Here is a 25,711-nt window from a genome sequence, read left to right on the forward strand (position 1 = left end):
AAAGAAAAAAAAAGAAAGGAAAGAAAAGGAAAGAAAAAAAAAGGAAAGAAAAAAAAGGAAAGAAAAAAAAGGAAAGAAAAAAAAGGAAAGAAAAAAAAGGAAAGAAAAAAAAGGAAAGAAAAAAAAAGGAAAGAAAAAAAAAAGGAAAGAAAAAAAAAAACCAATGTGTGGAACACTTTCTAACAACACACTTTTAATCTTTTCATTTACCTTTCAGGTCACAATGACATACAAGCTATAAATTAGTATCTCACACACCTAGGTCACACTGACAAACTTTTCTCCCTTACCAAAACATAATATTTTTCACATGACCAAAACATTCCAGGAACAGCCAAACAACAGATAACCAAACAAAATTCACAATGTAACAGAACAACAAGACATGGGAATCTGTGATCCACTGCATATTTTTCGCTTGTCTTTATTTTAACTTCTACCTTTGACTAAAAGAGGTTTTTTAAGAATCTCCAGAAATAAGAATATGAGAGTTTTGGCCACTCATGTAATCAGATTCTGTTTAATAATAATTTCACTCTCGACCAATTCACTACACAGCATCTTCAAAGGAAATCATCAAACCAGCATATTTTATACAACAAATTATAACAGAAACATCGTTTTTCTCACTAATGCAATACTTTTCTTTATAAACCATTAAAAAAAAGCTTTCCTGAACTTAAAAAAAATAAACTGTTGACAAATGAAGTCCTCATTATCTCAGGTATGTGAGCTATGTGAGTGTACATTAGAGGAGATTACTGGAGATAACCTTTGTATTAGTGAGGAGCTAGTAACAAAGCCCAGGGATGCTGAGAAGGGCCACAGACTGCTTTCAGTGCACTCTGAGCAATCTCAGCAATGTTTTTTCTCTTTCTTCCTTCCTTCCTTTCTACCTGGTGTTAGTTTTTAACTAAAGACATTCCACAAGAAAACAAAAGTTAAACGGTGTGAGCGGAAGAGATCTCGAATATGATTTTGATACTATATGAACTTCAACAAATGCATAGCCAAGAACTCTTTACATAACTAAAAGATGATGATAATTTTATAAAATTACTCATTATTAATTTTAATTACATAATTATCAAAGCGTAAAACTAAGAACCAAACCTAATAAAGGTTTAAATGCTAAAATAAACAGTGAGTCAACTGAATCTCAAGAAGTTGGTTAACATGCAATATGATGTGTTCATTTATATGGACAACACAGTATGTAAGCAAGAAAATCAGCATCTTTAAACTAATTTGGGTGTTTGTATAAAAATGGATAGGCTGCCATAAACCTATCAATAAAAAGAATTCTGTAAATTTTTCAGATTCTTAGTAATGTGAGTTCTTGATGATGAGCTAAATTTTAAGAGGGACACTCCTTGAAACACCAGAAAACTTCTGCCAGGAGAAAGGTTACCTTAGCTGCAAAGATAGTTCATTTTTCTAGAACTGTGAGCACGTAATTTCTGTAGTAAAAAGCCATCCTGACTATTTTAGAATATTAACTTCAGTTTGGCACCATAGGCCATATGCATTTCCTTCAACACACCATGGTGCCGTATCGTCCTTTACCAGACTTGCACATAGTACAAAGCAAATGCTCAGGATGAAGGCTCAGAGGTGGACAATTTCACGCATCACATTTTTCAGCTCAGCAAAATAAACATTCTCAGTATGAGGTACTTTAACAGTTATGGACTGGATCACAATTTTGCAGGATGAGTATATGTGTAACACAGCCAGATCTTCATCACCCTCTGCCAATCTCTGCTGTAGTGGCTGGAAAGCATCAGTTCGCAGTTAAGAAGACAGGCCAAGTCTACTTGAGGCTACCGTTGGTACCAAATAATGGCCCTTTGCTGTGCCCCAGGGCTAACTAAGCTGGTTTTAAGACTACCTCCTCTTTTATCTAAAAATGCTGGGGAAATAGCTTCAAACATTATTTAACATACTGTAGCACACTGTTTAAAAAAAAAAAAAAAATCACCGTATGAATTTATTGCTGATACAGCCTCTCAAATAGAGAGGATTACTCTATGGGAAGAAGGTGGTCTTGAACATAGTTTATTGAGTATTAACCTGCAAGCCCTAGCAAAAAAAAAAAAAAAACACTGCCAATGACAATTAGGATACATTTCCATCACTCTTACCCAACAGGCTAATACTTTGGTTTAATTAAGGGGTCTTGTAGTATTGGAAGAATTTATTTGGCAGCTGGGATATCGCCAACACAGGGGGGAGGCCTAGGAGCGCCTTACCATTCCAAGAACGGCCATCAGGTGTTCCCTACTGCAGCATGTGAAAGTCTGACTTGCTAATTATTTGACTCAAACACCGTGTTACTCTTCTATCATTTATATGGTTATGCTCATGATGCTATACTGTGTCCTTAAACCTATGAAAACACATAAATTGCACCAGAACAGGGAAAGTTAAAAGATCATCACAGTTATTGATAATAAATCACAACTGAACAGATGACTGACAAAATTCCAGATTAGATACATATTAAATCAGTAATTTGCTAATCTCATCAAGCAACTAGGTCTTCCAAAAAGAGCTGTAAAACCAGAGTCACAAATACCCAGAAAGACTTTTTCTAATGAGATTTTGGTTCTCTCTCCTTCATTTCCATACGAGTTAAGGACAGCACATGTTTTAACTGAGGATTTCCTGGTATGCAAGTTAAGAGGTTTTTAAACATAGGTTTGCTTTGCATGGGCTTATCTGTGGCTCTGGGTATCAGGAAGTGGACTATGTTCAAAGCTCATACTGATAAATTAGAAGTTTTTTTGCTCAAAGCGCAGTTACCAGAATGATGGTCAAAACAGTAGAGCATCTGAAGATTGAACAGTCTCGCTGGTAGCAGTTGCGTTTTAATCACAAAACAATCACCACAAACAAACAAACAAACCAGGCACCTGACCACGCTCCTACACTGCTGTGCACATGCACAAAGAGAATTGGAGGAGCTGGAAAATGTAACAATCCCTGCACCTAAAATCAGGCCAAAGGTCCCAAGGCAACTAAAAGGTTGTTTGATTTCTGAAAAAATAACAACAAGAGATGATCGGCCAACAGAGCCAACTAAAACATGCAGAAATTACCAGCCAGAGGCACCTTGCTCCCTAAAAGGCATTAACGGGACTGTTACTGTTACAACAAAGTAGCATCTTCATTCAAAATATTTTCTTTGTTAATGACTTCCAATATTACTAAAACCTTTCCACACTTTTGTATAAGTGTCTCTCTATGTATATATACATGCACAGAGACACCTGACAGACCAAACACCCGACTGCTTGGTTTTTTTTCCTAATCAAAAAGAGTTAAATGCATTTTACAAGTTTAAGACTGATGATAGGTGAAACCTATTTTCATATGGGGACAGAGAGATTTGTAACTGTGACTTGACATTCGCTTCACAGTTGAAACTTGGCATTTACCCTTGAAACTCTCTTCTTTACAAATATGAATGAGCTTTTCTCAGTCTCTTTCATCTTGCGGTAGGACAATAAAAGATACCTGATTTCAAACGTTATCCTACACTTAAAGTTTGCAGTCCTTAAAAGCTAGAGGTAATACACTGAATGCATACACAACACGTGAAAAATTATAATGCCCACATACATTAGTGCACCTCCTTGGTAGGGCTATGGAGGGAGAACCAAATGCCACAGCTCACAGCTGCAGAGCAGGGACTTCACATCCTCTCACTGGGACAAAGCAGCTCTGCAAGTTGACCCACGTCTGCCAGCTAGACCAACTCTAAGGAAAAATGTCCCAGTGGGACGACCGATGGGTGAGGGCTGTGGAAGGGCCTTACAGAGGGTCTGCTAGGATGGGGGCGGCTGCGTCCGCTCGCCCATCCCGGCCGCTGCTCGGCCTTCGGGCACTACCTCCAGCTGCTCTGCCCAGCCAGCTCGGGGATACCTCACACCTCCTCCAAGGCACCTCCTCTCCCTGCTCCACTGCGTGTTGACGCTGTCAGTCATGCTTTAAACAGTGAATTAAGCAACATAGTGTGCCAAAGACCAAGAGAAACACCAGTCTGAGCAGACCGGAACTCTCTGGCATTGTTCTCGGTAACAAATTCAACTGCAAAATAAACTGGTGTCAAAACCAAACGCGATGTGATGATACTGAGAGATAACACACTTGGCAGCAGCGTTCAGATAACGCTACCTCAGGATGCTTTATGTCAGTGAAAGAACGACAAGACTTTGCAGCAGATGACAGGCTTCTTTTGTCTGGCCTCCTAAATCACTGGGCCGCCGTTATCTGCTTCAGCATCTCATGCCTCAACTTAAAACAACGTGCAGCCCAAACAAAAACTACATTACCAGACCTGCAACAAAACGAAAATAACCATTTGCTTTTTGCCAAGGTTTCTCTTTGGCAATGGAGGCATGCTAGCCAACTCTCATTTATAGTTTGTTTTTTCTAGCCTATTTTGGGCTAACTCCATTACAGACCCATGCAGCACTGGGCTGCACACGCATTGCTGGGAAAGAGCTGTTCTTTTCCTGAGCTTTCTTCCCAAGAAACGTTTTGCGGGGACGGCGTCGGCGGGGGTGTTCCCAGCCTTGCAGCCCTCAACCCACCGCCCCGCCGCCCCGCCAGCAGCCGAGCGACCCCCTCAGCCGGCACCGCCCGGCACCCTCGCCCCTGCCCCGGCCCCGGCCCGGCTGCGGCGGCGGCGGGCACGGCGCTGCCCGAGAGCGGAGCCATCCCCACCCGCCGCCGCCGGGACCCCCCCGGGGCGCCGGGCAGCGCCGCCGGGGGCCGGGTGCGGGACTCACCTATTCGGCCGAAGCTCTCCGATAAAGTTCTCCGCAACTTTTTCATCCTGCTGATCTTCTCGGCGGACTGCGAGTCGATCATGTCACACATGGGGGGGCGACCCCCCGCCGCTCGCCAGCCGCCACCCCCGCCCCCCCCGGCTCCGGGGAGAGACCCCCGCTCCGGCTCCGGGGCTCCCCGCCTTGCCCCGGGGAGCCGCCGGGCGCAGCGGGACAGCCCCGGCCCCGCCCGGGGAAGGAGCCCTACGCCGCCCCGGCTGCCGCTGCTCGGCTGCCCGCCGCCGCCGCCCGGCTCATAGCCCCGTCCCGCCCCCCCTTCCCCGGGCTGCCCCGGCAGAGCCCGACGCGGCGGGGAGGGCGAGGGGGGCCGAGCAGCGCCGAGCAGAGACGGAGGAGTGGAGGGAAAGTCCGGCGAGGGGCTGCGGGCACCGGCGGAGGGAGGAGGGAGGGAAGGAGGGTGCGCTGAGAGAAAGGAGGAGGAGGAGCCTGGGAGGGCAGGGGAGCCCCGCGCCGCGGCCGGGGGGAGGCGGCCGGCCCTGCCCGCGCTGTCAGGCGGCGGAGCCGGGCCCCCGCCGGCCCCGGGCCCCCGCCGGCCCCGCAGCACCGGCGGCGCCCCCGACCGCCCCGCCCCGCCCGGCCCCGCCGCGGGCGGCGGGACGGGCGGTTGCCGGGGGGAGGCGGGCGGGAGAGGAAGCGGCGGCGGCGGCGGCGGGGGCGTGAGGGGGGAGGCGGGGAGCGCTGGGGCCGGGCCGAGGGACGCGGGCTCCCTCCGGGCGCGTCCCGAGCGGAGGGGGCGATGTGGCGGTCCCCGCCGGGAGCCGTTAGGACGGGGGCAGCACGGAGGAGGCTTGCGGTAGCGTTTGGGGGGGCGGGGGGAACGAACACGCCGCGTCCAGCCAGGGGTGTCGGCGCCCGGAGCCGTTGCATCGCGGTCTCCCGGGGATGCGCGCCGCTATCCCCCGAGCCGGCAGAAGTCACCGCGTCCGCCGGCGTGGGGCCGCCGAGGGCCGGTGGAGGTCTGCTCCTGCCCGGGGGAAGCCTCCGCTCTCCCTGGGACCCCGGCTTTTAAAAGGCCCCTGCAAGTGGTGTAAGGTTTACAATGGAAGAAGGCGCCCTCCCGGCCTAATTTCTGGGTGGGTGTTGGGTGGGATGCTACCCCAGTAGCTGCGGTGAGGCTGGTAGGAAAAGGGCACCTTGCCGTAAGTACGCACCCAGCCCTTCAAGTTGAAACTTGGGCTCCTCTCCCCTTACATCTCAAAGCACAGCCAGATAATATGCCTTCAAGTGCGTTAGCCTGCAACTTAATGAGTGTTGGGAGCTTTTGATCTTGTTAACTCAATTGAACCAACGTTATTGAAAAATAAATCAGTTTAACCTATCAAGATGGATGGCCGTGTCTAGTCTCAAATATAAAGTAGGTGCTTTTCGAGAACAATACGTGTTAAGTAACACATGTTAAAGCCCAGGTTTGCGTGATTCAAATTGTATTTTAATGCGTGTTATCTGGTTAAAATGAACTAGGGTTTTAATGAGGCTAGCTAACACAATTTACTGGCATTAGAGGGTGTCCAAGCTAAGAGTTGTTAACTCAATTTTAGAAGCATATTTGTCTAGACAAGCGTTTAGGTGAATTGGGTTCAAGCCATCTGCAACTCTAAGCTCTGGGATCAGACCTTTCTACTACCATGCAGCAGGGGTGGCGAGTGTGTAGCATCGTGAGGTGGAAATCTATCTATTATCTACTATAATCTACTATAGGTGCTTATGCCTGTGTCTCTTGTGGCATCCAAGATAACGGGGAGTTGTCCTGCTATATACCAGTTCAGTAGCACTGGTGAAATGTCTTATGCACAGCCCCTGAATCTGCAGACAGTTTGATAAAAAGGCTTTCAGAAGTGTGAATCCTGTTGACCCTGTTAGCATCTTTGAAATAGGAGCTAAAATGGCATTTTTACTGTTGGCTATGTCATATGGAAGGAAATTGAGAAAGGGTGGAAACTGAAACGTTGCAGAGAGCAATGCAGGGAAAAAGAGGAGAAATAAAAATTGGGAAAAAACAGACAAGGGTGCTAGAAGGAGAAAGGGAGGGAGGATATTTTATTCAGTCACTGCAAAAAATGACATTTAAGTCCTTAATAATAGTTGATAGTTTCATCTTTGTTTAAATCTGACATTACTATTGGTTAATATTCCTGCTCTGAGTGGAGAGGAAAATGCCATCATCATAAATAAAATATTCTGGTCCAGGAGCTGAAACTGAGTTTAGCATTTGAGCCCTTTGCACTTTCCGTGCGTGTCATTCACGCCAGGCAGCCCTGCTGCCTGACTGAGACTTCTACCAACACCGTGATAATTCAGTCTGCAGCTTGCTTTCAGCAATTAGGGATATCGTTTCTGAGAGCTTCTGAGGAACCTGTAATTAACCATGCTTAACTGATAGATGCTGTCTTACCTAGTCAATTAGCCTAGATGCTAACATCTAATGGATTTGGAACAATATTCCCATTTCCCCCCCTATTTCTAGGTAAAATATGACTTGTGGAGGACAAAATATCACTTGTGGAGGACAAGCCTCTGCCAGGCTACCGCAGTGGGTTCAGCTTTCTTTGAGAGAAGAACAGGCAACCTAGAATTTCTGACAAGCATCTGGCTTTGCAGCTGCTTGGGAGGGATCTACAAGCATGTGGCAGGGTCTTTTAAATCAATAAAAATTTTGCCTAAATTAGACATCAGTGTGGTGCCAGTGAGAGAAACCCAGGCCTTGTCTTCTGAAAATTGTACAACCTCAGTCCGCAGAGATGTTACACAGACTTTCTCCACCAGAGGAAGGACGAGCTTGAAACTGTGCACAGATCCTCAGACAGCACGCTGCAGTTTGTGTTATTCTTCCCTCAGTGGTCTTTATTTGACAGAAATATTTCTGTTAAAGTCCTCCTTTGTTCTCTCCCCCACCCAAACCTCTTCTGTTTCCAAGGGCACTAGTGTTGAAAATTCATTGAATTCAGGAATGTGGAATCGCTATTGTAGGTTTGATCAAGCTCGTAAGCTGGTGGTTCTTATTTTTCTTCTCTGTATTTCCACCACCCATCTCAGGAAACCAGCAAAGCAGAAACACGCAATTAGCAAACCACAGAGATAGCAGCTATTCTAATGATGACGTTTTGCTTCCTTGTAGGGGCAGGCTGTTTTTATGTTTAAGTCTTGCAATTTGTGGCATAAAAGAATTAACATGAAAAAAATGCTAAATGATATTGCTGTTTGCTGCCTTCTTCCACAAGCCAAGTTAAAGCATGTTTGCATTTAATGGGGCATCTGGATTGTAAAAAGCCAGGCACTTTATTTACAGCATCCTTTCTCACATCAATTCCCCAAAGATACACCCTAAATAAAAACCTGCTTGCAGTTACTTTATGACCCCAGCATCTCCTTGCCTGGCTTTGGTAAGAATTCACTCCAAGTCCTGACCTCTGCCACTGCCACTGAGTCATGCTGAATCACTCTGCAAATGTAAGGATTATCAAGTGCAGGAAAAATATTTGCCAAGATATCACTTACAAGTTGGACAACAGGAAATATTTGCCTCCCTGCATCATGCGAGCCAGCGAGCCTCATCATTTAAATGTTTCACACTGAGGTATCCTTGGGTTTGTTATTTCTGAAGAAGGGGAGACAGCCGGGCTGGCAGTTTGTTCATTATTGTGTAAAATAACATATTGTTTGAGGCTATAAGCAAGGCAGTCATGGGCCTGGAGCACAGGGTGTGCCAGCAGTCTTCTTGCTGCAGATGGAGCAGCCACGGTTGCCCTATTCATTATTTGCAGGGTAAGATGAGACAACAAAAAATAAATCCGCGGTGCGTGGTGCAGATGGTGGCTCAGGGTGTAATGCAGAGCTGTGCACTTTCCAGATCTCAGGGCATTTGCTGTTGATTTTACAGAGTGATTTTATGTGGTCTGAGCTCTCTCTAAACCCCAGTGTTTGCCCCCTGCCCCCAACATTTCTCCTTAGAGTCTCTTGAAAGGCAGTGTACTTAAGTTACATTCCTGGGCCGAGTGTTTGAATTTCAGAAACCTTAGGAGCACATAAACAAGTAGTGTGTGTTCATAGAAGAGGTAGTTAATGCCAGTTGATTTGGAGTGTTATGTGGGCAGAGTAAGCCCTTGTCTCAAGTGGCTTGCCCAAAGAGAGCAGCAAGGCTCTCTGGGGGGACAAAATAGTCAGCATAACTCCTCCAGGGAGAGCACAGTCTTGCCAGGCCTTCTGCTGCCAGTATAAAGTAGATCTTCATAAATCTCCCTGGCTGGAGACATTCTCCGTTAGGCCAGTCTGCTCACCTTGAAAAGATCCCTCCCTGCTGCAGCGTCTGGGACCCGAGTGCTAGGAGCTGTGTTGCTTGTTAATACAGCAATCCTTTCGTGACCCTCCGGTGATGAAGATGGATGTAAAGCCACATAACACCCCCTCCTCCTCTCTCTCCCCCCACCATCTCACTTTCACTTGTCCTCTAGTAATACTCGATCCAAGATGACTGTTATCCAAAGAGAAAGCCAGGCTCTGCTAACACAAATGGTGCTGTATCCTTAGGGACATGACCTTTAAGCTCTACTAGCAAAATGCATTAGTGACAAAAATTAAACTTCAGCAATAACAGAACAGTACCTCTATAATCTACGTCCACATCATAACTCGTTCCTCCAAAAAACTCTCAGAGTTGACGTATCGTGTATTGCCTTATTGGTGATTGTTATTAAATCCCAGTTTTTATTAACCTGTGGAAGTTTCCCCTGTTGATATTCCATGCATCCCTGCTGATGAATGGAGGGCAAACAGGCTCAGATGTCACCTCTCCAGCCTGGCTGCCATGGCCAGACCCTGCTCCATGGGGTAGGAAGGGATGAATTAGGGCTCGCACATGTGGTTCCAAAGGCGCAATGGGAAGAGTGTGGTTTTCCTGGTGCCTAATGGCCAGCTACTGGTTAGAGGTGACCTGCTGAACCACCCGTGGTTTTACATCTCCGATACCCTCTCGTGGTCACTTTATTTCATGTACTAATGTGTGGGGTCACTTGTTTTCTGTTTCGTTCTTACTTCATACCATTACATTGGGGTGAAATGGCTGCAGGTGGAACATAGCATCTTTAACTTTGATGCTTGTAGTTCCTGTCCCTGTTAAGCAGCTTCCTTGTGGCATATGTGAGTACACTTTCATTTCTAGGGAAGTGTGAGCTCTTTCTGGTTTGGCCATGACACAGAGTTGTGGTTTAACCCCCGTAGGCAGCTGAGCACTGCGCAGCTGCTCGCTCAAGTCCCCCACGCCCAGAATAGAAGAGAAAAGGAAGGGCAAACACAAGAAAACTCATGGGTTGATAATTTTATAAGAAAAGAAGTGGAAGAAGACATAAAACAATAAACAAGAGATGCAAAGGCAATCACTCACCACCTCCCACAGGTAGAGTGATGCCCAGCCTGTTCCTAAGCAAAAGATGGCTGACCTCCCTAAACTCCACTCCTCTCTGTTACATTGCTGAGCGTGCCGCTACAGGGCATGGAATCTCTCTTTGGACAATTTGGGTCATCTGTCTGGTTGTGTCCCCTCCCAACGTCTTGTGCGCCCCCGTTCTATTCACTGGTTTGGCAGTGTGAGAAACAGAGGCGGCCTTGATGCTGTACAAACACTGCCCTGCAATAGCTAAAACATTAGCGTGTTATCAGTATTGTTTGGGTCACAAATCTAAAACACAGCACCGTAAGAGGTGCCATGAAGAGAATTAACCCCATCTCAGCCAGACCTAGTACGCACAGATGGAGGGAAATCACACTGAGGATACAGAGTGGAGAGAAAAAAAAATCATGAATGACAATGTATCAGAAACCTACATACTTCAAACTAACAAAGTAACATAAGTATCGATTATAAACATAAAGCTTTTACAAGAGATTCTGCTGGGCAAGTATAGGTACATTAGATTTGCAGGAATTTATGAGCTGAGATGCTTTCCGGTTTAAGATCACCTGGCTACCTAGCAACATAGCATTGAGGCTGAATGTTGTTCCTGTGAAATAAGTGGAAAAACCTTTTAACGAGCTCATTTTCTTGTGCCATCTTGATAAAAGTCTAGTAAAAGGGAAAATGGGATTTAAAATGTAATGGCCTCAACCATTATGATACCAGATCCCAATGTTTTGAAGTCACTGCAATGTTCAACAAATACTCTCATGACGAAAATGATGCAAAATGAAACAGCAGGAGGGCTGAGGCTGATCCATTTAGATGCACTCAAAAAAGCATGTGTGAATCGTCATTTTATCATAAATATTGAATGAAGGGTGTTTACTGTAACATGACGACTTTTCTTTGCAGCAAAATCCTTGGCTATCATTGGAACTGTAGCTCTGTTTGTACAACTCAAAGGTTTGTGCCTCTGTGCACGCAAAGACTCAGGCTGCGAAAATACAACGCTTAGCTTACACAAGCAGGGGAAATTTCTCTTGGGCAAGGGTCCTCTCATAGGTAACCCATGGTTTGGAAAACACATGGGCACACAAACCCAATTGATTCTGGGTGTGAATATTTAAATGCTACATGTAAAATTATAAAGCCATATGCTGATATCTCGTGAAAACAAGCTTGAAATATTAACCCTACTTTATTTCTAAGATCTCCCCAATTTTTTGTTAATTGGATTTTCTCCCCATTTCTTATCTATTTTAGTCATTTGCAGTGACTATCATTTACACCAGACATATTAGAGAAGCAGCATATTGGATGGACTCTGTTTATTCAGCTCTCTCTGTTCCTTTTTGGACTGCTCGAATCTGTAGGACAGAGCATAATGGGAATGTTACCTCCCCATGGAGAGAGAAAATCTCCCTCAAAAATAATACAAAACATCTGCAAAGGTTATACATGAAAGGCTGCTTTTTCAAAATGGAGATCTGCCCTCTTAACATGAAAACCCAGATGGACTTAAGGCATGTATTCAAGCGTCACTTGTTCTTTCCACTCAGCTCTATCCCAAAATCAGCACCTAAGCCAGTTAAAAACAGTTCAGCCCACATGCCACTCTCTACCGAGGGAAGGCTTCAGAAACCATCTTACAGTTTTATTTAGTTCCTATCACTGTGGTAACGAAGCACTGCACAAAATTAAGTACCACAAAATCACAACTGAGTGTTCTCCTTCACTACTAGCTTGCAATATATTTGGTCTTCATAGAGCCGGCACACATCAGTCCTCCAGCTCTCTCAGTTCAGGACTTTCTTGCAATGCAGCAGCAGTTTAGGCTCTGGTTGCTGTTTAGGGGCCTTACATAGTGATAAGGGGCCTTACAGAAGCGATATCCATGCGGGTAATGCAGATACGGTCTCTGTCGCAAAAGTGTTGCAGTCAAAATTTACAATGGAGGACTGTCACAGTAGATGTGATGGTTGGAGAACGGTAGTACCCATCATCTGCCAAATGAGTCAGAAGCACAAGGCACTGCAAATTGCCCACTATGGAGTTTATTTCCCAGGAAAGATGAGGTTTTGAGGAAGATGAAAGAGAGGCTTTGTGCTTGTTTAAAGCCCTGCTTCCAGGAGTTAGGGAGAAAGTATAAAGACATTCTAAGGAAAATTCAACTCAAGAGGAGCTGGCGACACTAATTAGAGGCAGGGGTTGGTGCCACAGCAGAACTTAAGAAGCGCATGGATTTATGTAATTAGGAGTTTTAAAGTGAAAGAAAAGGCGGGGGTGTTTAATGTGGCAGAAGATGGAGAGGCAGCAGAAAGAAACAAAGTGGGAAAGTAATATTCAGGATGATAAGCTGGAAAGATGACCTATAAAACAGGTTTGGGAAGCAAGACAAAGAAGAACCTTTGTCAAAACTGCAGGCTAGGAGCTTGTGGCAGCCAACCTGTGAGATGAAGAAGGTTTTAGCTGCATGGAAGAAGAGGAAAAGCCACACTGGACAAGAAGGAGCTGCCAGATTTAAAGAGCCTGGACCTTTGTGAAAATAAGATGTGACAATTCCCTTGGTATTTTTTTAAGTAATGCATGGAGTAAATGCTAAAAGGTGAGACCTCCTGCAAAATTAAGAGGAGAAAAGCCCAGGTTACTGTGTTAAATTTGTGATGGACTCCAGGCAGACCAACTAATTATGGCACTTGTGACAGTCTTGTCAGGACAGTGCTGTGAAAACTCAAGGTGGCTGACCTATAAGCCAGGTGACAACACAAGTTATTTTAATGAAGTGTCTTTCATACAAACTAGCAAGAAACAAATCATAGCAGAGAGCATCTGCATTGGAATTAATGGCGTCTTAGTTCATTTCACTTCTGGTAGCCTGTGCTATCCGGAGTCCGTTGCCTGAGCACTGGCTGACCAGTACTGCACAGCAACAGTCCCCACTGGGATCCCTCTGCCTCTTGGAAGAACCTCTTAAAACACAGAGCTCTCCATAGGCGGTGAAAGGGTAGGATCGTGAACAAATGTTGTGGAGACGTGCTGGGTGGAGGGAGTGCTCTCAAAGGGCCGAGCAGTCTGTTCAAAACATGCATTTTTGAGGTACCAGAGCTGGTGGCCAGGAGGCAAGTCAGAGAGGGGTGGGTGAGAAGATGACATGAAGAGGAAGGCAGTGGACTGGGACCATTAGGGTGGACACGCAAGAGGAGTTAACAGAGAAGCAGGGCGAGACCTGAGCAGAAGGAAGTCAGTCTGGCACAGAGAGGAAGACCTATGAGTCATCCCTGCAAAGCTGCTAGCCAGAATTGCACGGCAGCTTCAGAATTTAATGATAGTAGGAGGCTGTAGTACTTCGCTGACCTATCAAACTCATTATTGTTGTGGGTCTATGTGTAAACATGGATTGTTACAAGATACGACTGCTTGCATCAGTAATGAACTGATCCCCAAACACATGCAACATTGCAACTAACTTTACTCAAAGTTTATAACTTTTGATTTTTTATCTTACTGAGAATTTAAAGATCAAATTTAGAAACCACAGATTTCAAGCCTAGTATACATTCATGTCAACTAACCTCAAGCTTGAAATTAAGTACCTAAACTCTTTATCTAATTGATGAAAATAAGTAGGTGATTCAGGACTAATTCTAATTTTTATTTCTGAGTTTATATAAGAAAAATTCACCAGTTGCAAGGTACTCTAGCAGGACTTCATTTACTTGTATAGAATTTTCCAGAATTTGTATTTTATGGTTCTCCTTGAGAAGGAGACACCTATAAAATATGATAAAATGGACAGGACTTTCAGTGTGATTCAGTTTAATACAGTAAGAGTTTAGAAAGTAAGTAATCCCACTTTACTTGCCAAAGTATTTACAATATTTCTGAAATTCCTCTTGCAGTTACGATCATCCAGAATGGATGTATATCTCTAGGATTTATAAAAAGTGATACACAATATAAATAAGTGCATATACCCAGGGAAAAAGGTCCCTGAGGAGCAATTCGCAAGACAAATTCCCTGCAAGGTAATTTTTTCTGGTGAAAGCTTTGCTTGACAGAGTCCCTGCTAAGAAAAATGTCTTTCAGAAAAAAAGTTTGTGGGTTATACGGTCCTAAGGAAAGCCCCTGATAATTCTGGCTTCCTGAGTTCACAAAACAAGGCTCTCATAATTGCATGTCGTGCTCCAAGCGTCCCAAAGGAGGTGACACTAAGCCCTCATTCCTCCACCCCAATTAAATGAAACAAAATCTCTATTGCCTTAGACCCACCTTTTCACCTAGTTCCTCCGGTTCATAGATAGCTACTTTGCCATAGAAGAACCTTCTATTGTATGAAAATTTAACATTCTATTTCTCAATTGCTAGTGAGAACAAGAAGAGGAAACATGGAAAGCCAGTAAATCAGAATAACCCATGTCCTCCCAAAAAGCTCCTTGGTACTAGAGCAACAGCAGAGAAAATAGACTATCAAGCAGAAGAGAAGGGAGTATATTCTGGATATTCTTCAGGATAAAACAGATTAGGAGGCAAAGGACACGGTCCTTCAAGGAGCGGGAAGATATCCTCAGCTGCAAACAGTCAGCTGCATCAGAGTGAAGAAAAGGACTCCTCAGCAGTGATACCTCTCGGGTAACTTTGCGCTGTTTATTTATTGCATGACAGAGATACTGCTGGTGGTGGCTCTCTCTAGATTGTTGATCGTTTTGGACTCTCAAGCCAGCAGCATTGTAGTACCCAAACATTGCTACAAGCCAGACCCTTCTCCAAGGTGCTCCAAGGCACAGCAACCACGCAGCTGGGTTCTGCAGCTCCAGATATTGTACAGGGATGGACATTTTCTCTCATTTAACCAAGTTCGGTTTCGGGTGGTGGTGTCTAAATGTGCTTTTTTTTTTTATTGTTTACTAGAAACAGGATGATTCCACAGCCTCACTCTCTTTCTTTTCACCTTTTACACTGAGGATTAGAGATTGGCCTTGGAAAGTGATAGCCAGTGACCTAGCAGGGCTTTCTGTGGTGCAGTGTTGTCCAAAGATCATCTGTCTTTTCAAACAGAGAATTCAGCTGTTGTGATTCATGGTCTGTGTTTGATGTCAACAAGAACATTGGTCCAGTAATGACAAACAGCTCAGGCTGCGTCTAGCCTTCTGTCCAGCTGAGCAGCCTTCATATTAAGTAAATGAGCACAGTTTTGTATCATGGATATTCTGAGAATGACTTGAAGAGAAGACTTGCTGTACTGTGTTCAAAATGAATTAAAAAGTCACCCAATACTTTGTTTCTTGCTGCAAGTCCCAATTCCCAAGTTATGCTCCTTGATGCTTCAGTATGCTCCTTCATTAACCATATTTTTGTCTCTCTTAATTTGGCTGAAGTAATGTATTTGTATTTTAGAATAAGAGCTCATCAGGTGATGCAAATAGGAGATAAAAGGAAAAAATTAAAATCTTTTCAATCTATTTGGTGTACTGAAAAGAATGTCAGGAAGGAAATTTGTAATAAAAGAAAGACATAGGTTTATGGCTCCTTTTTTTGCTTCACATCCTAATCTAATTATATACTCCTTCAAATGACAGTTCCCCTGTGATACCAAAGTAATAACCAGTGCAATGATTAAAGCCAACACTGTAGAACAATTCCATCATATTCAGGATCCAAGTACATCATAGAACTGTCTGATCACCAGATTTGGTGGTGTCTAGCCTGGGGGTATTAAATACCTTTTCTGACTGATATATTTATGTATATTTGCAGAGTATATATATTCATGCTTTCCAAAGTAAAAAAATCTTTTCTTTTGAAAGAAAAATCTTTCTGCATGAATTAAAATTAAACCGGCACTGTGCTTTTCTTCAAATGCCTACTCCGCAGGCAGTGAAGCCAGGCCACGCGCAGGCAGCTGCAGCTCCACCCTGCACGGCTGCATGCTCCGGTCCCCCCGCCATGAACTGGCACTGAGGCTGGTGTCCCTGCTCCGTGAGCCAGTTCAGGGAACTGATTCCGCTGGAAATTAATACACAGCCCCCAAGTGATTAATTTTCAGCCAGCTGAAGGCTTTGCACTAACGTACCACATGGCCTTCCCCTCTTCTGCTGCTGATGTAGGGAAGAGAGAAGGCGGCCCAGCCAGGGCATGCTTGTTACTCATAGGCACGCTAATAAACCTGGAAGAGTTTAAGGCAAAACAAGATAGAAAGCGTCAAAAGGAGAACACTGTCTCATGGTTACTACATGGTAAAACTTACCTTGAAGTGTAGGCAAGCAAAAGCAGTTTAAGGGTTTCATTTATTTACCTTCCCCCCCTCAAATAGTTTCTAAACTCTTGTTTTATTCTCTGAAGGAGAGGAATCTAGCATTTAAGTTGCTAAATCCAGCAATATATGTCTGAAAACATATTACTGAATTTGTGTATTCTTCCAAATGGAAGCAAAGAGATTTCTATCTTCCTCTATCTAAATCTGATTTATAATACACTTTAACAAAGGATCTAGAAGTATTTTAAATGCCATGTGAATGTGAAAATAAGTGAGAGCCTGAAGTCTTGTGACTCTTTGTGTTCTTTTTAATTCCAGTCTGAGAACTAGACTGATAACATACTGTATAGATAACATTTTTAATTTATTCATTATATTCTGATAATTTTTTATAGAAGTAATTACATTAATAAACTGGGCATAGTCCTTTGAAGTTCAATTTAGAAAGTACCATGTTATCTGCATGTAATAAACCTCCTGTATCTATCCTCCCTCTTCTACTATCATGTCTAGTGACTACTATTAAAAGCTTTTTTAAATATTCCTTTGCTCAGTTTAATAGGGATTTTTACAGTATCATTACACATTCTAATTGGGTGATTAGGGGTTTCATGCCACTTATAGAAATACAGGGTGAGTAACTGGAACTATTGCAAGTTACGTAAAAAGAAATGAGCTAAAAGGACAGTAAAATTTTTACACACACACAGAGCGATGAAATCCAGAGTTAAGAATTAGGCACGGCTGGCGCAGTGCGCTGCAGCCCAGAGCAAAGCCCCTGAACAAAGTGCAGCTGGTCAAAAATCAACCCACTGAAAAAGGGATTCTCCACATTTCTCTAGCAACCGGGGTTTATACGATCCCTTACTCTTATTTCAATTTTGAGAAGCAAAACCCCCTTGTGCTAGAGGATTTTCTGCATCCAACCATTTTATTGCCAGTTTTGGAATATCATCAGCCGGGGCAGCTTTGGCTAACCATCATATTCTGCATTTGACAAGGGGACGGACTCCGCACCGGGATAGCCTTGAATACTCTCCTTTTTCAGTTTTGTGGCCCTATGTTTGAGCCTTAAACACCCTCTTAAAATGACATAGATGCCCATATGCATGCATGATAAGCTGTAGGGGACAATATATTAACATATTCTGGCAAGGTCAAGGACATTACAGCCTGATGAAGCTGGTGCTTCTGATATTCCTAGAACATGGACATTTCATAAATACAACAGTGATCACGGCTGAGGGGTTCTGCCTTATGCAGATATTCCTATGTTGATTTTGTTTTTGCAAACATGACTTTTTTTTTTTTTAGAAAAAATTATTTTCCTCGCAGATGGGAACAGCAGTTACAAACCAGTTCTGGTAACAGGGAAATTGAAAATGAGGTTGGATCCTGACTACCTCAGCATAACTTGGCTATATGGGATGTATTTCCCCGTTAGAAGTTGTAGTCCAGCTGATCCCACTGACTCAAATTCACCATATCAACCTACACCCAGTTTTAGTCTCCTGTGAATCAACTTAATTTCAAGGCCAGAGCTGAGCGCTGAAATGAAGTGTGTGTTTCAGCAGAAGCAGGAGGTAATCAGAGCATACAGCTAGTCATGACTTTAGTACCCCAGGATAGATGTTTAGTCTCTTCTTTTTAAAAAATATCTTCCTAAATGTTTTTATTCTGTGTTATTTAGGTATAAAGCTGCCATTACCATATGTGTAACAGCACATTAAGAAGTAAGAAATTAGTCCTGATAGGGGATTTCTGAAAGTGCCTCCAATGCTATTAATGAATAAAGAGAAAAGTACAAAGTGAAACTGAAATCTCTGAAAAGATTGAGATATTTATTTATTTTGATTACAGTGTCTGCTAGACTTCTTTGCTACCGTGCTGAGAGAGCTCCTCGTGCCCGTTAGCTCTTCTGGCCCTGGTTTCCGTCGGCTCAACTCCTGCAAACTCAGTGGTTTCCAGCATGGTCTCTGCAGTTGGCCTCACTGCTGAGCCTTCTGGGCACACGCTCTTTGGTTTTTAACCCTTCACAAAAACAAGACCTCAAATGTCAAACCAATAGCACATGTAGGACCAGTGCTGACTCCCAGTAATTTAAAAGCAATGCCTCAGCCTCACTAGCTGCTTTAGAGACACATACTAGAAGGAGAGTTTACTGGACATCAAACCTAGTCAGTCTTTACACCAGGTAGCTCTGGCCTGGATTTCTACACACTTTTCTGCCTCTTTTCTCACCAACTGCTCATAAAATCAGTTGATGAAATCAAACAAATTCATACAACTTGCACAGCCTAGATAGATTACTATGAACCTTAAGCCCATAAACAATGGAGAGGGGGAGGAAAAAGTAAGCTGTATATCATGGGGCAAGCTGCATGCCATGTTCTATATGACAAGAGTGCAGAAATATGTATGAGACCATGTAAATATGGCTCAGTCTTAAAAGAGGTCTCTCATCTCTGAGACATTCAGCTGTGAAACACCATGGAAAAGCAGAAGAGATGGAAGGCCACAGCTTGTAGAAATTAGTGGCATATGTATAAACAGAGATTAAATTCTTGAACACATGTATCAGAAAATTCAAGTTCAGCACAACTGAAAGGATTACTTATGTCTTAGAAAGTAAGAGCTGTGAAGATATCACAGTACATCATGATGGTGGAGGTTTCTCAAGATCTGAAGCAAACTTTCAGAATAAATGGCAGGTAAGAGGTCCTTGCAGCAGCAGGAAGGACTTCAAGTATCGCAAGCAAGCAAGCAAACAGATACAATAAGTGACAAACAGGGAAAGGGAAAGATGACGCAGGAAAAAAAGTAGAAGTTACAGCAGATCATGAAGCGTTCTATGTTTTGCAGAATGCTTCCTCATCTTAGGCACTGAATTCTGCTCTCTGAAGAGCTTCTCACCAGTTAGTGTCATTCTGACATGCATAGGCTAAGATTAGCTCTGGTTGTCTGCACAGGGGAAGGGATCATCTGTAACTCACACAAATGGCTTCCGACAACAGGAATGGGAAGCAGCCTTGAAAATACAAGGAATTCTCTCCTGGGTCAAATCAAAAGTCCCTTTGGCCCATATTCCCCTCGCCTGGGGACATTCAGGAGGCAGACACTGCTGTGCTGACATTTGGATCTTTGCAAAAACTCCATCAGACGGACAATCACCCTTGAGGGAAAGCTTCGTGACATAACTGAGACCATGAAGCCTAAAACTCAGAAAGAAGTTGTCCCTCCTAATCCACAGCACCTTATCTCCACTGGTGAGCACTGAAGGATGGAAATGCTTTCCCAGACCACAAGCTCCGTCAGGAGCCCACTCTGCACATGACATTGCATCTGTGTGGAGGCATGAGTGAGCCCTCTCTTCACCAGCTTGCCCAGAAATGCAACCATGACAAAATGGTGCCATGCAGATGCCCATGTGCTTCCCCTTGCTTTGTAACTGCAATGAAAGAAGCATAGCTGTACCAGCGTCCCCAAAATGAGCTGAGGCAGAGGGAAGCCTTTGTCCTGCTGGCTCTGGCCGTGTGCTGTTCAAATAAAGCATCAAAGCACTGCACTGGTCTGTTGAAACAGTGTCAGCTCTGCCACAAAACATGCTTTTTAAAATAAGCTACGCAGTGCTTGTAAAGAAAATTAATTAGAAGTCAGTGGCAAAAGGAATTGCTTTTTAGGGAGAAAATGCAAACTCTACAGCCCATTCCTCTCATACTGTCCCTGATCCACAATTTTATTAAAGACGTCACAGTGTCCGCAAAGTCCTTTTAGTAGCTCTTTCACTAAAGACAACTAGCCGTCCAGGAGTTTGTATAATTCATTTTTGAACCTTCTGGTACTGTCTGTCTCCATAGCCCCGCAGCAGCTAGCTCCAGAAGAACTTTATGTGTTTTAAACTGATCTCCTGCTAGTTTCATTGAGTGTATGCTAGTTCTGGTAACATGGGATTACAGATCTGTGCTCACCTGATCCACCGCCCTGATTTCTGTAAACCTCGCTCATCTCTCAGTCTCTCTCCCTCAAGTCTGGAGAGCTCCAGCCCTTTAGGCTCTCCTCATAAGGCAAAAAGTTTCATGTAGCAACAAACTGACACCCCTTTATCCCCTTTCTGACACTCAATATTCTGCTAGGGGTTTTTTTGGCCACCATATGATTTCAGGAATTGTCAGCGATGACTTTCAGATCTTTCTCCTGAGCTGCAGGTGCCAGTTCCAAGTTCGGCATCACAGAGGCCTGGTGTTTTTCCTCAGCTGCATTACTTCACATTTGCCTACACTGAGGCCCATCTGCCCACCTGCTCTGTTTTGTGAGGTCTTGCCACAGACTTCTTCACAACTGGTCCAGCATTATCACCAGCAGACTTGGAGATCTCACTGTGCAACCCCTTCTCTAGGTTACCGCCATGCTGACTAAGATGAGCCCTAGCACCTATCCCTGGAACACCCTAAGGCTCGTCTTTTCCGTTCTGAAAAATGATTTGCTCTCTAACAAGCTTTCAGACAAATTTGGTTCTTCAGTAACCTCTGGTGTGCAATATTGTCACAGACTTCTTGAAAATCCAGCTGTATCTTACTCACTAGATGGATTTTATCTGTGTGCTTGCTGGCTCCTTCCTAGAACCCAGGAGGTCAGGGAGGCAGGATTTCCCGCTGCAGATGCCTTGCTGACCCTTTTCCATACCAATATCTCATTCATCCAGGGCTTAACTGATCTGAATTCACTCTGTAGTCATCTAGATGAGTGGGACTTCAAGTACAGGAAGAAGACTGTGGCATTAAAGCAAACTTTGGTACTTCTGCAATACAATAGGCAAAATTGTCACCTGGGAGATTACCACCTTGAAAAGTTGCAAACCCTGTTTTGCCAGGGCTGAGGACTTAAGAGGTCATCTGGTTATAAGAAGTGCCAAGTTCATACAAAGGAAAAAGAAATAATGAAAAGAAGTAATGGGAGCTTGAAGGACTCTCCTTGAGGGCAAGAGTGGTATGTGTGTGTGATTCCTGAATTGATGCATGGGAAATAAGTAACTAGGGCTGTTCTGAGAACACCAAGTGCCTGATTCTATTTCAAGCCAGGTGACAAGTAGGGGTATGAGAAAAGTTGCCCTTGAACGGCAGGTCAGAGATGTAGTGAGCTCAGGAACTGTGACAGAAACAGTGCTATGAAAATCCACCTCAACTTGGGGTAATTAAACATTTCCTAATCCTTTTTGCTGTGCTGCTACTTGACAGCTCCTTGCACAGATTGGACTGAAGGTCAAAGTTAAAAAAAAATTAAAAAAAATGTCTCTGGACTGACTGCAAATAACTTTATCATCATCCTGCATCTTACTTCATCATGTTAATACACAAACAGATTCAAGCTTACATGGTTCTCAAAGTGACTTTGCTTACTCTATTACCCATTTATCTGCCATGCAAGCACTTGACTCAAAGTGATAGCTCAAAAACTCTGCCCTCTATTACTTTTTCTTGTTCAAAAGCAATTGCTATACCAGTAAGAGAAAAGTCACTCCATTTGATTAATAATGCATACTGATGGTTGAGACATTCAGTCAGAAGACTGATAAACTTGTCAAGCTGCTCAAATCCACTGGCAGTTTTCTCCAGGTCTAGACCTACCTTCTGCCCTTCCTGCTTTGTGGAAGCTCACATAAGACACCACGAAATAGTTTCTTTGTAAACTGTGTAAGATAGGTCAGGAAAGTTTGTGATTTTCAGCCAGTCTTCCTATAAGCAGTAAGCCTGGTTATTGATACAGCAAGTTAATCAACCTGGGAATGTTTGATATGGCAATACAGTGTAGCTGCGTATTTTGATCTCTATTTAAGATGACAGGACATAACAAAATACAAAAGCAAATCTCATCAAAGTTGTGTGAAAGAAAACACCTTTTTTTGACCACTGCTCTATTGTTTCCCCGCTATCTATTCCCTTTTGCCTCCCTTCACAACTTTTCCCGTTCATGGATGGTTTGGTTCATTCACTGCTTGCACGTTGCCCAGCCTTCACCACTTCACTGTGGCTTAAAGCAGCAATGAAGAGTCAGAGTGGAACAAAGAATTTTGTTCTATCTCTGACATTTAGTTACCTGTTGTAGGAACTCAGCATCAGAAAAGAAAGCAAAGATTGGGGTTTTTTTGATGACTAAAGTGTGTTGTTGAGGACAAATGCACTTGAACTCACACATAACCAGATGCACATGACAAGAAGACCTAGACATGAAGATGACAGGGAGTTGACAAAATAGAGCTCTGGGCTTGAGAGCCAACGCACATTTCTAAGCATTTAAACATTTGATCCTCTCATGCCAAGTCCAAAGCCTTAATGATGCCACAACAAAGACTAAATGTGTTTGCTCAACCAGAGATTGAGTATAAACCGTGTGAAGCCATTAAAATAAATGAAGGATCTGTAGGTTTGGGATTTTGTTTGAAGGTATCAAAATCGTGACCCCTTCTTCTAAGTTTTGGGTGAAGCAGCATTTGGGGAACGGTCTCAGAGGATTCTGTCAAGTGTCACCAAGCAGAAACTTGGCTTTAGGAATATTCTGGAGATAATGATACTTCAATCACGAAATGCCACTCTCTACCTACCTTGACAAGCGTTCCCTCCTCTCTGTCCTCCAAATGGCTCTTCTAGGACCAGGCCAACAGAACGGATAAATCAGTCAACTGACAGCAAGCTTGGCCCTGCTGTCTTAGGTAAGATGAGAGCACATGTGAGCCTCGAAAAGTCTCCACCCACATAACCTCCCCGATTCACACTGTGAAGCCCAGGGCAATCAGAGATGCCAGCTGATTAGAGCCCCAAAACCGAAGGTGATCAAGCCCAGAGACAGGCAGGAATTGGAGGCACAGCCACATGCAATTGCTGCCAACTTCACCATCTCCCCAGACTATTGACTTCCCCGCTCCCGCCCTGTCATCTCCCCATCATTTCCCCTCAAAATGTCTTTTTTCCTTTTCACTGTTCCTGTTTGGCCCCTGACACTCAGAAGAAGGAGGAGAAGAAGAGCGTGCTAGCTGATTCTCTCCCACTTCTTTCTGCACCAGCTGAAAATCCAGAGAACTGCATGCTCAGCAGTTCCGTTGGGGACATCCTAGGGTTGCAAGACACGGGCATGCAGTTCAGAGCCACTCCTCAGGCACGTACTTGGTGTAATAAGAAACTGCAGTTTGGCACACTGATTTTTTGAACGGATAGATGATGAAAACTGTGTATGGGAGTCTGAAACAAAGATACTGTAAGAAAAAAGAACAAACAGAAAATTGACTGGTTTTCAAAATTATTTCCATATGCCTACTTAATAACCAAATAACAATTAAGCAAGACATGCTGCAGACAACTTAATGGACTCACCATCAAATCCAAGATTTCAGAAGTGGCAAAAAGTATGTTCCTGCATTAAGATAAATTAAAACAGCATGCTTCAATCTACTAAAATTCTCTTTACATAAATAAATTAAACCCAGCAAGATGACTCTTAAAGCTGACCCACTTGAGTTTTCAGTACTGGAACTTCTGTTCTGTGGAAAAATAAACACACATTTTAACTTTTTCATTTCTGAGATTGCACTTCTTTTCAGATGGTAATACCTTCGCTACTAAAATTAACAAGCAAAACCCACTGAAATAAAAAGCGTAAAGACAGAGGAAAAAGAGAATAGAGGGTGAATGAAAGGGAAAGCTGAGAAAAACAGATGATTAGCAGAGATATTATGGCTCTCAGGCTTAGGTTATGCTGTTTCCCTGTTTTCATTTTGTTTATATGTTGCATTCCTTCTCTCTCTCTTGTTGAAAAAGTGTGGAGGAGGGGGAGCTCATCCTGAAAATGATAAATGCCTTTGTTCACACACCTGAGAACCGAAGATACAACGTTACCACTTTCTACAGCTCTTTTCCCAATTACTTGTGGCTACGCTGAAATACAAAGACTAGCAACCTTTCCATTGATAAGCCAAATCCAATATTTCTGTAAAAGTAAGAAATACTGACATAGAGGAAAGCAGAGAAGGCTGCAATTAATATACTGAAATAAGGATATTTTCCATCCAATTAATTGCTCCAATGAACACAGCAAAAAAAGGTTAAATAATCTGAAAAGTCGGGGGATTGTTTGGGGAGTTTTGCATTTTCTATTAAGCTTTAAGGCTGCTGTCCACAATAGTCTCATTAAATTAATAACCTTGTCTTTAACTCTGTAAGCAAAATTATGCAGCATTAGGCGTGCAGCTTGACATTTTGTATCAATTACAGCCTAGACTGTAACGTTAAGGCTCAGTATATGGTAAGTCTGGTTAAGATACACTCCACCACAGTTGTTACCTTTTGATGCCCACAACCGCGGCTTAGGAAAGACAAGCTAACGTGGTGTGTAAGATCGTGTGGACTTCACTCAACCTTCTCTTTCAATGTAACACAGCTGTTCTCCAGCTATGCAGCACCCATTCCATATTCTCAAAATATTTTGGTTCTCCAAGTACTTTACTATCTTTGAAACTGTACGAAAGGTTGTCCCTCCTCCCCGTTTTGTTAGAATACGTGACAACCCGTCATATACTGTAGCAGGTGCTGAAGAAAAATGCTTTTCTATTAAGTCAGGAATGTCACTACTTGGGTTGTGAGACAGCAGGCAGACCTTCATCATTTTTGCAAAAGTTATCTCCAGGGAAAACCATCAGCATGTTTTATTTCCACACTATCAACTCACTCTTATCGCGGACCATCATTCTTCAAAGACAGCCATTTGAATAATACTTCAGACTTGACAATAGCTGACAAATGAAGAAACATAGGAAGTTAAACACAGCGCCTACCAATAAAGTGCTATATATGAGTTAAGAAAAAAAAGGAAAAAAGGAAAACTGGACCATTATTCTATTAACGCTAATTACAATACAGATTTGGGAACTGGGAAACGTGGTTTTATATAAATTCACAAGAAACTGTGTAACAAAGAAACTGTTTACAGAGGTAAAAACAGCAAAAGAATGGAAGCGAACACCGTACCAAAACCAGTGATAAGTGAGAGTTACTACGGCCTAAGCAGAGTCAGGCTCTCCGGCCCTGGAAGGAACAGCAATTCACCTCAGCACCCACAGGCAAGATTTTATTCCCACCACACCTATGTGCTGTTAAGATTTTATTCTTCTGTCAGAAAAACAGCAAAAGCAGAACTGCATCCGTTCCCTTCTCCCAAACTCATACT

The 25,711-nt window shown here is 43.4% G+C and overlaps 1 protein-coding gene across 1 annotated transcript in view; it reads right to left on the reverse strand.

Annotated features, from left to right (window-relative positions):
- CDK14 (cyclin dependent kinase 14) overlaps positions 1 to 4,898 on the reverse strand; it is a 324,235-nt gene extending 319,337 nt beyond the window's left edge. The window contains exon 1 of the mRNA XM_082325474.1: positions 4,797 to 4,898. Coding sequence (XP_082181600.1) covers positions 4,797 to 4,887 — 91 coding nt within the window. The 5' untranslated portion in view covers positions 4,888 to 4,898. The remainder of the gene's footprint in view (positions 1 to 4,796) is intronic.
- Positions 4,899 to 25,711: the final 20,813 nt, after the last annotated feature.

The sequence above is a fragment of the Platalea leucorodia genome, assembly GCF_965183815.1.
Source record: "Platalea leucorodia genome assembly, chromosome: 1".
NCBI lineage: Eukaryota > Metazoa > Chordata > Aves > Pelecaniformes > Threskiornithidae > Platalea > Platalea leucorodia.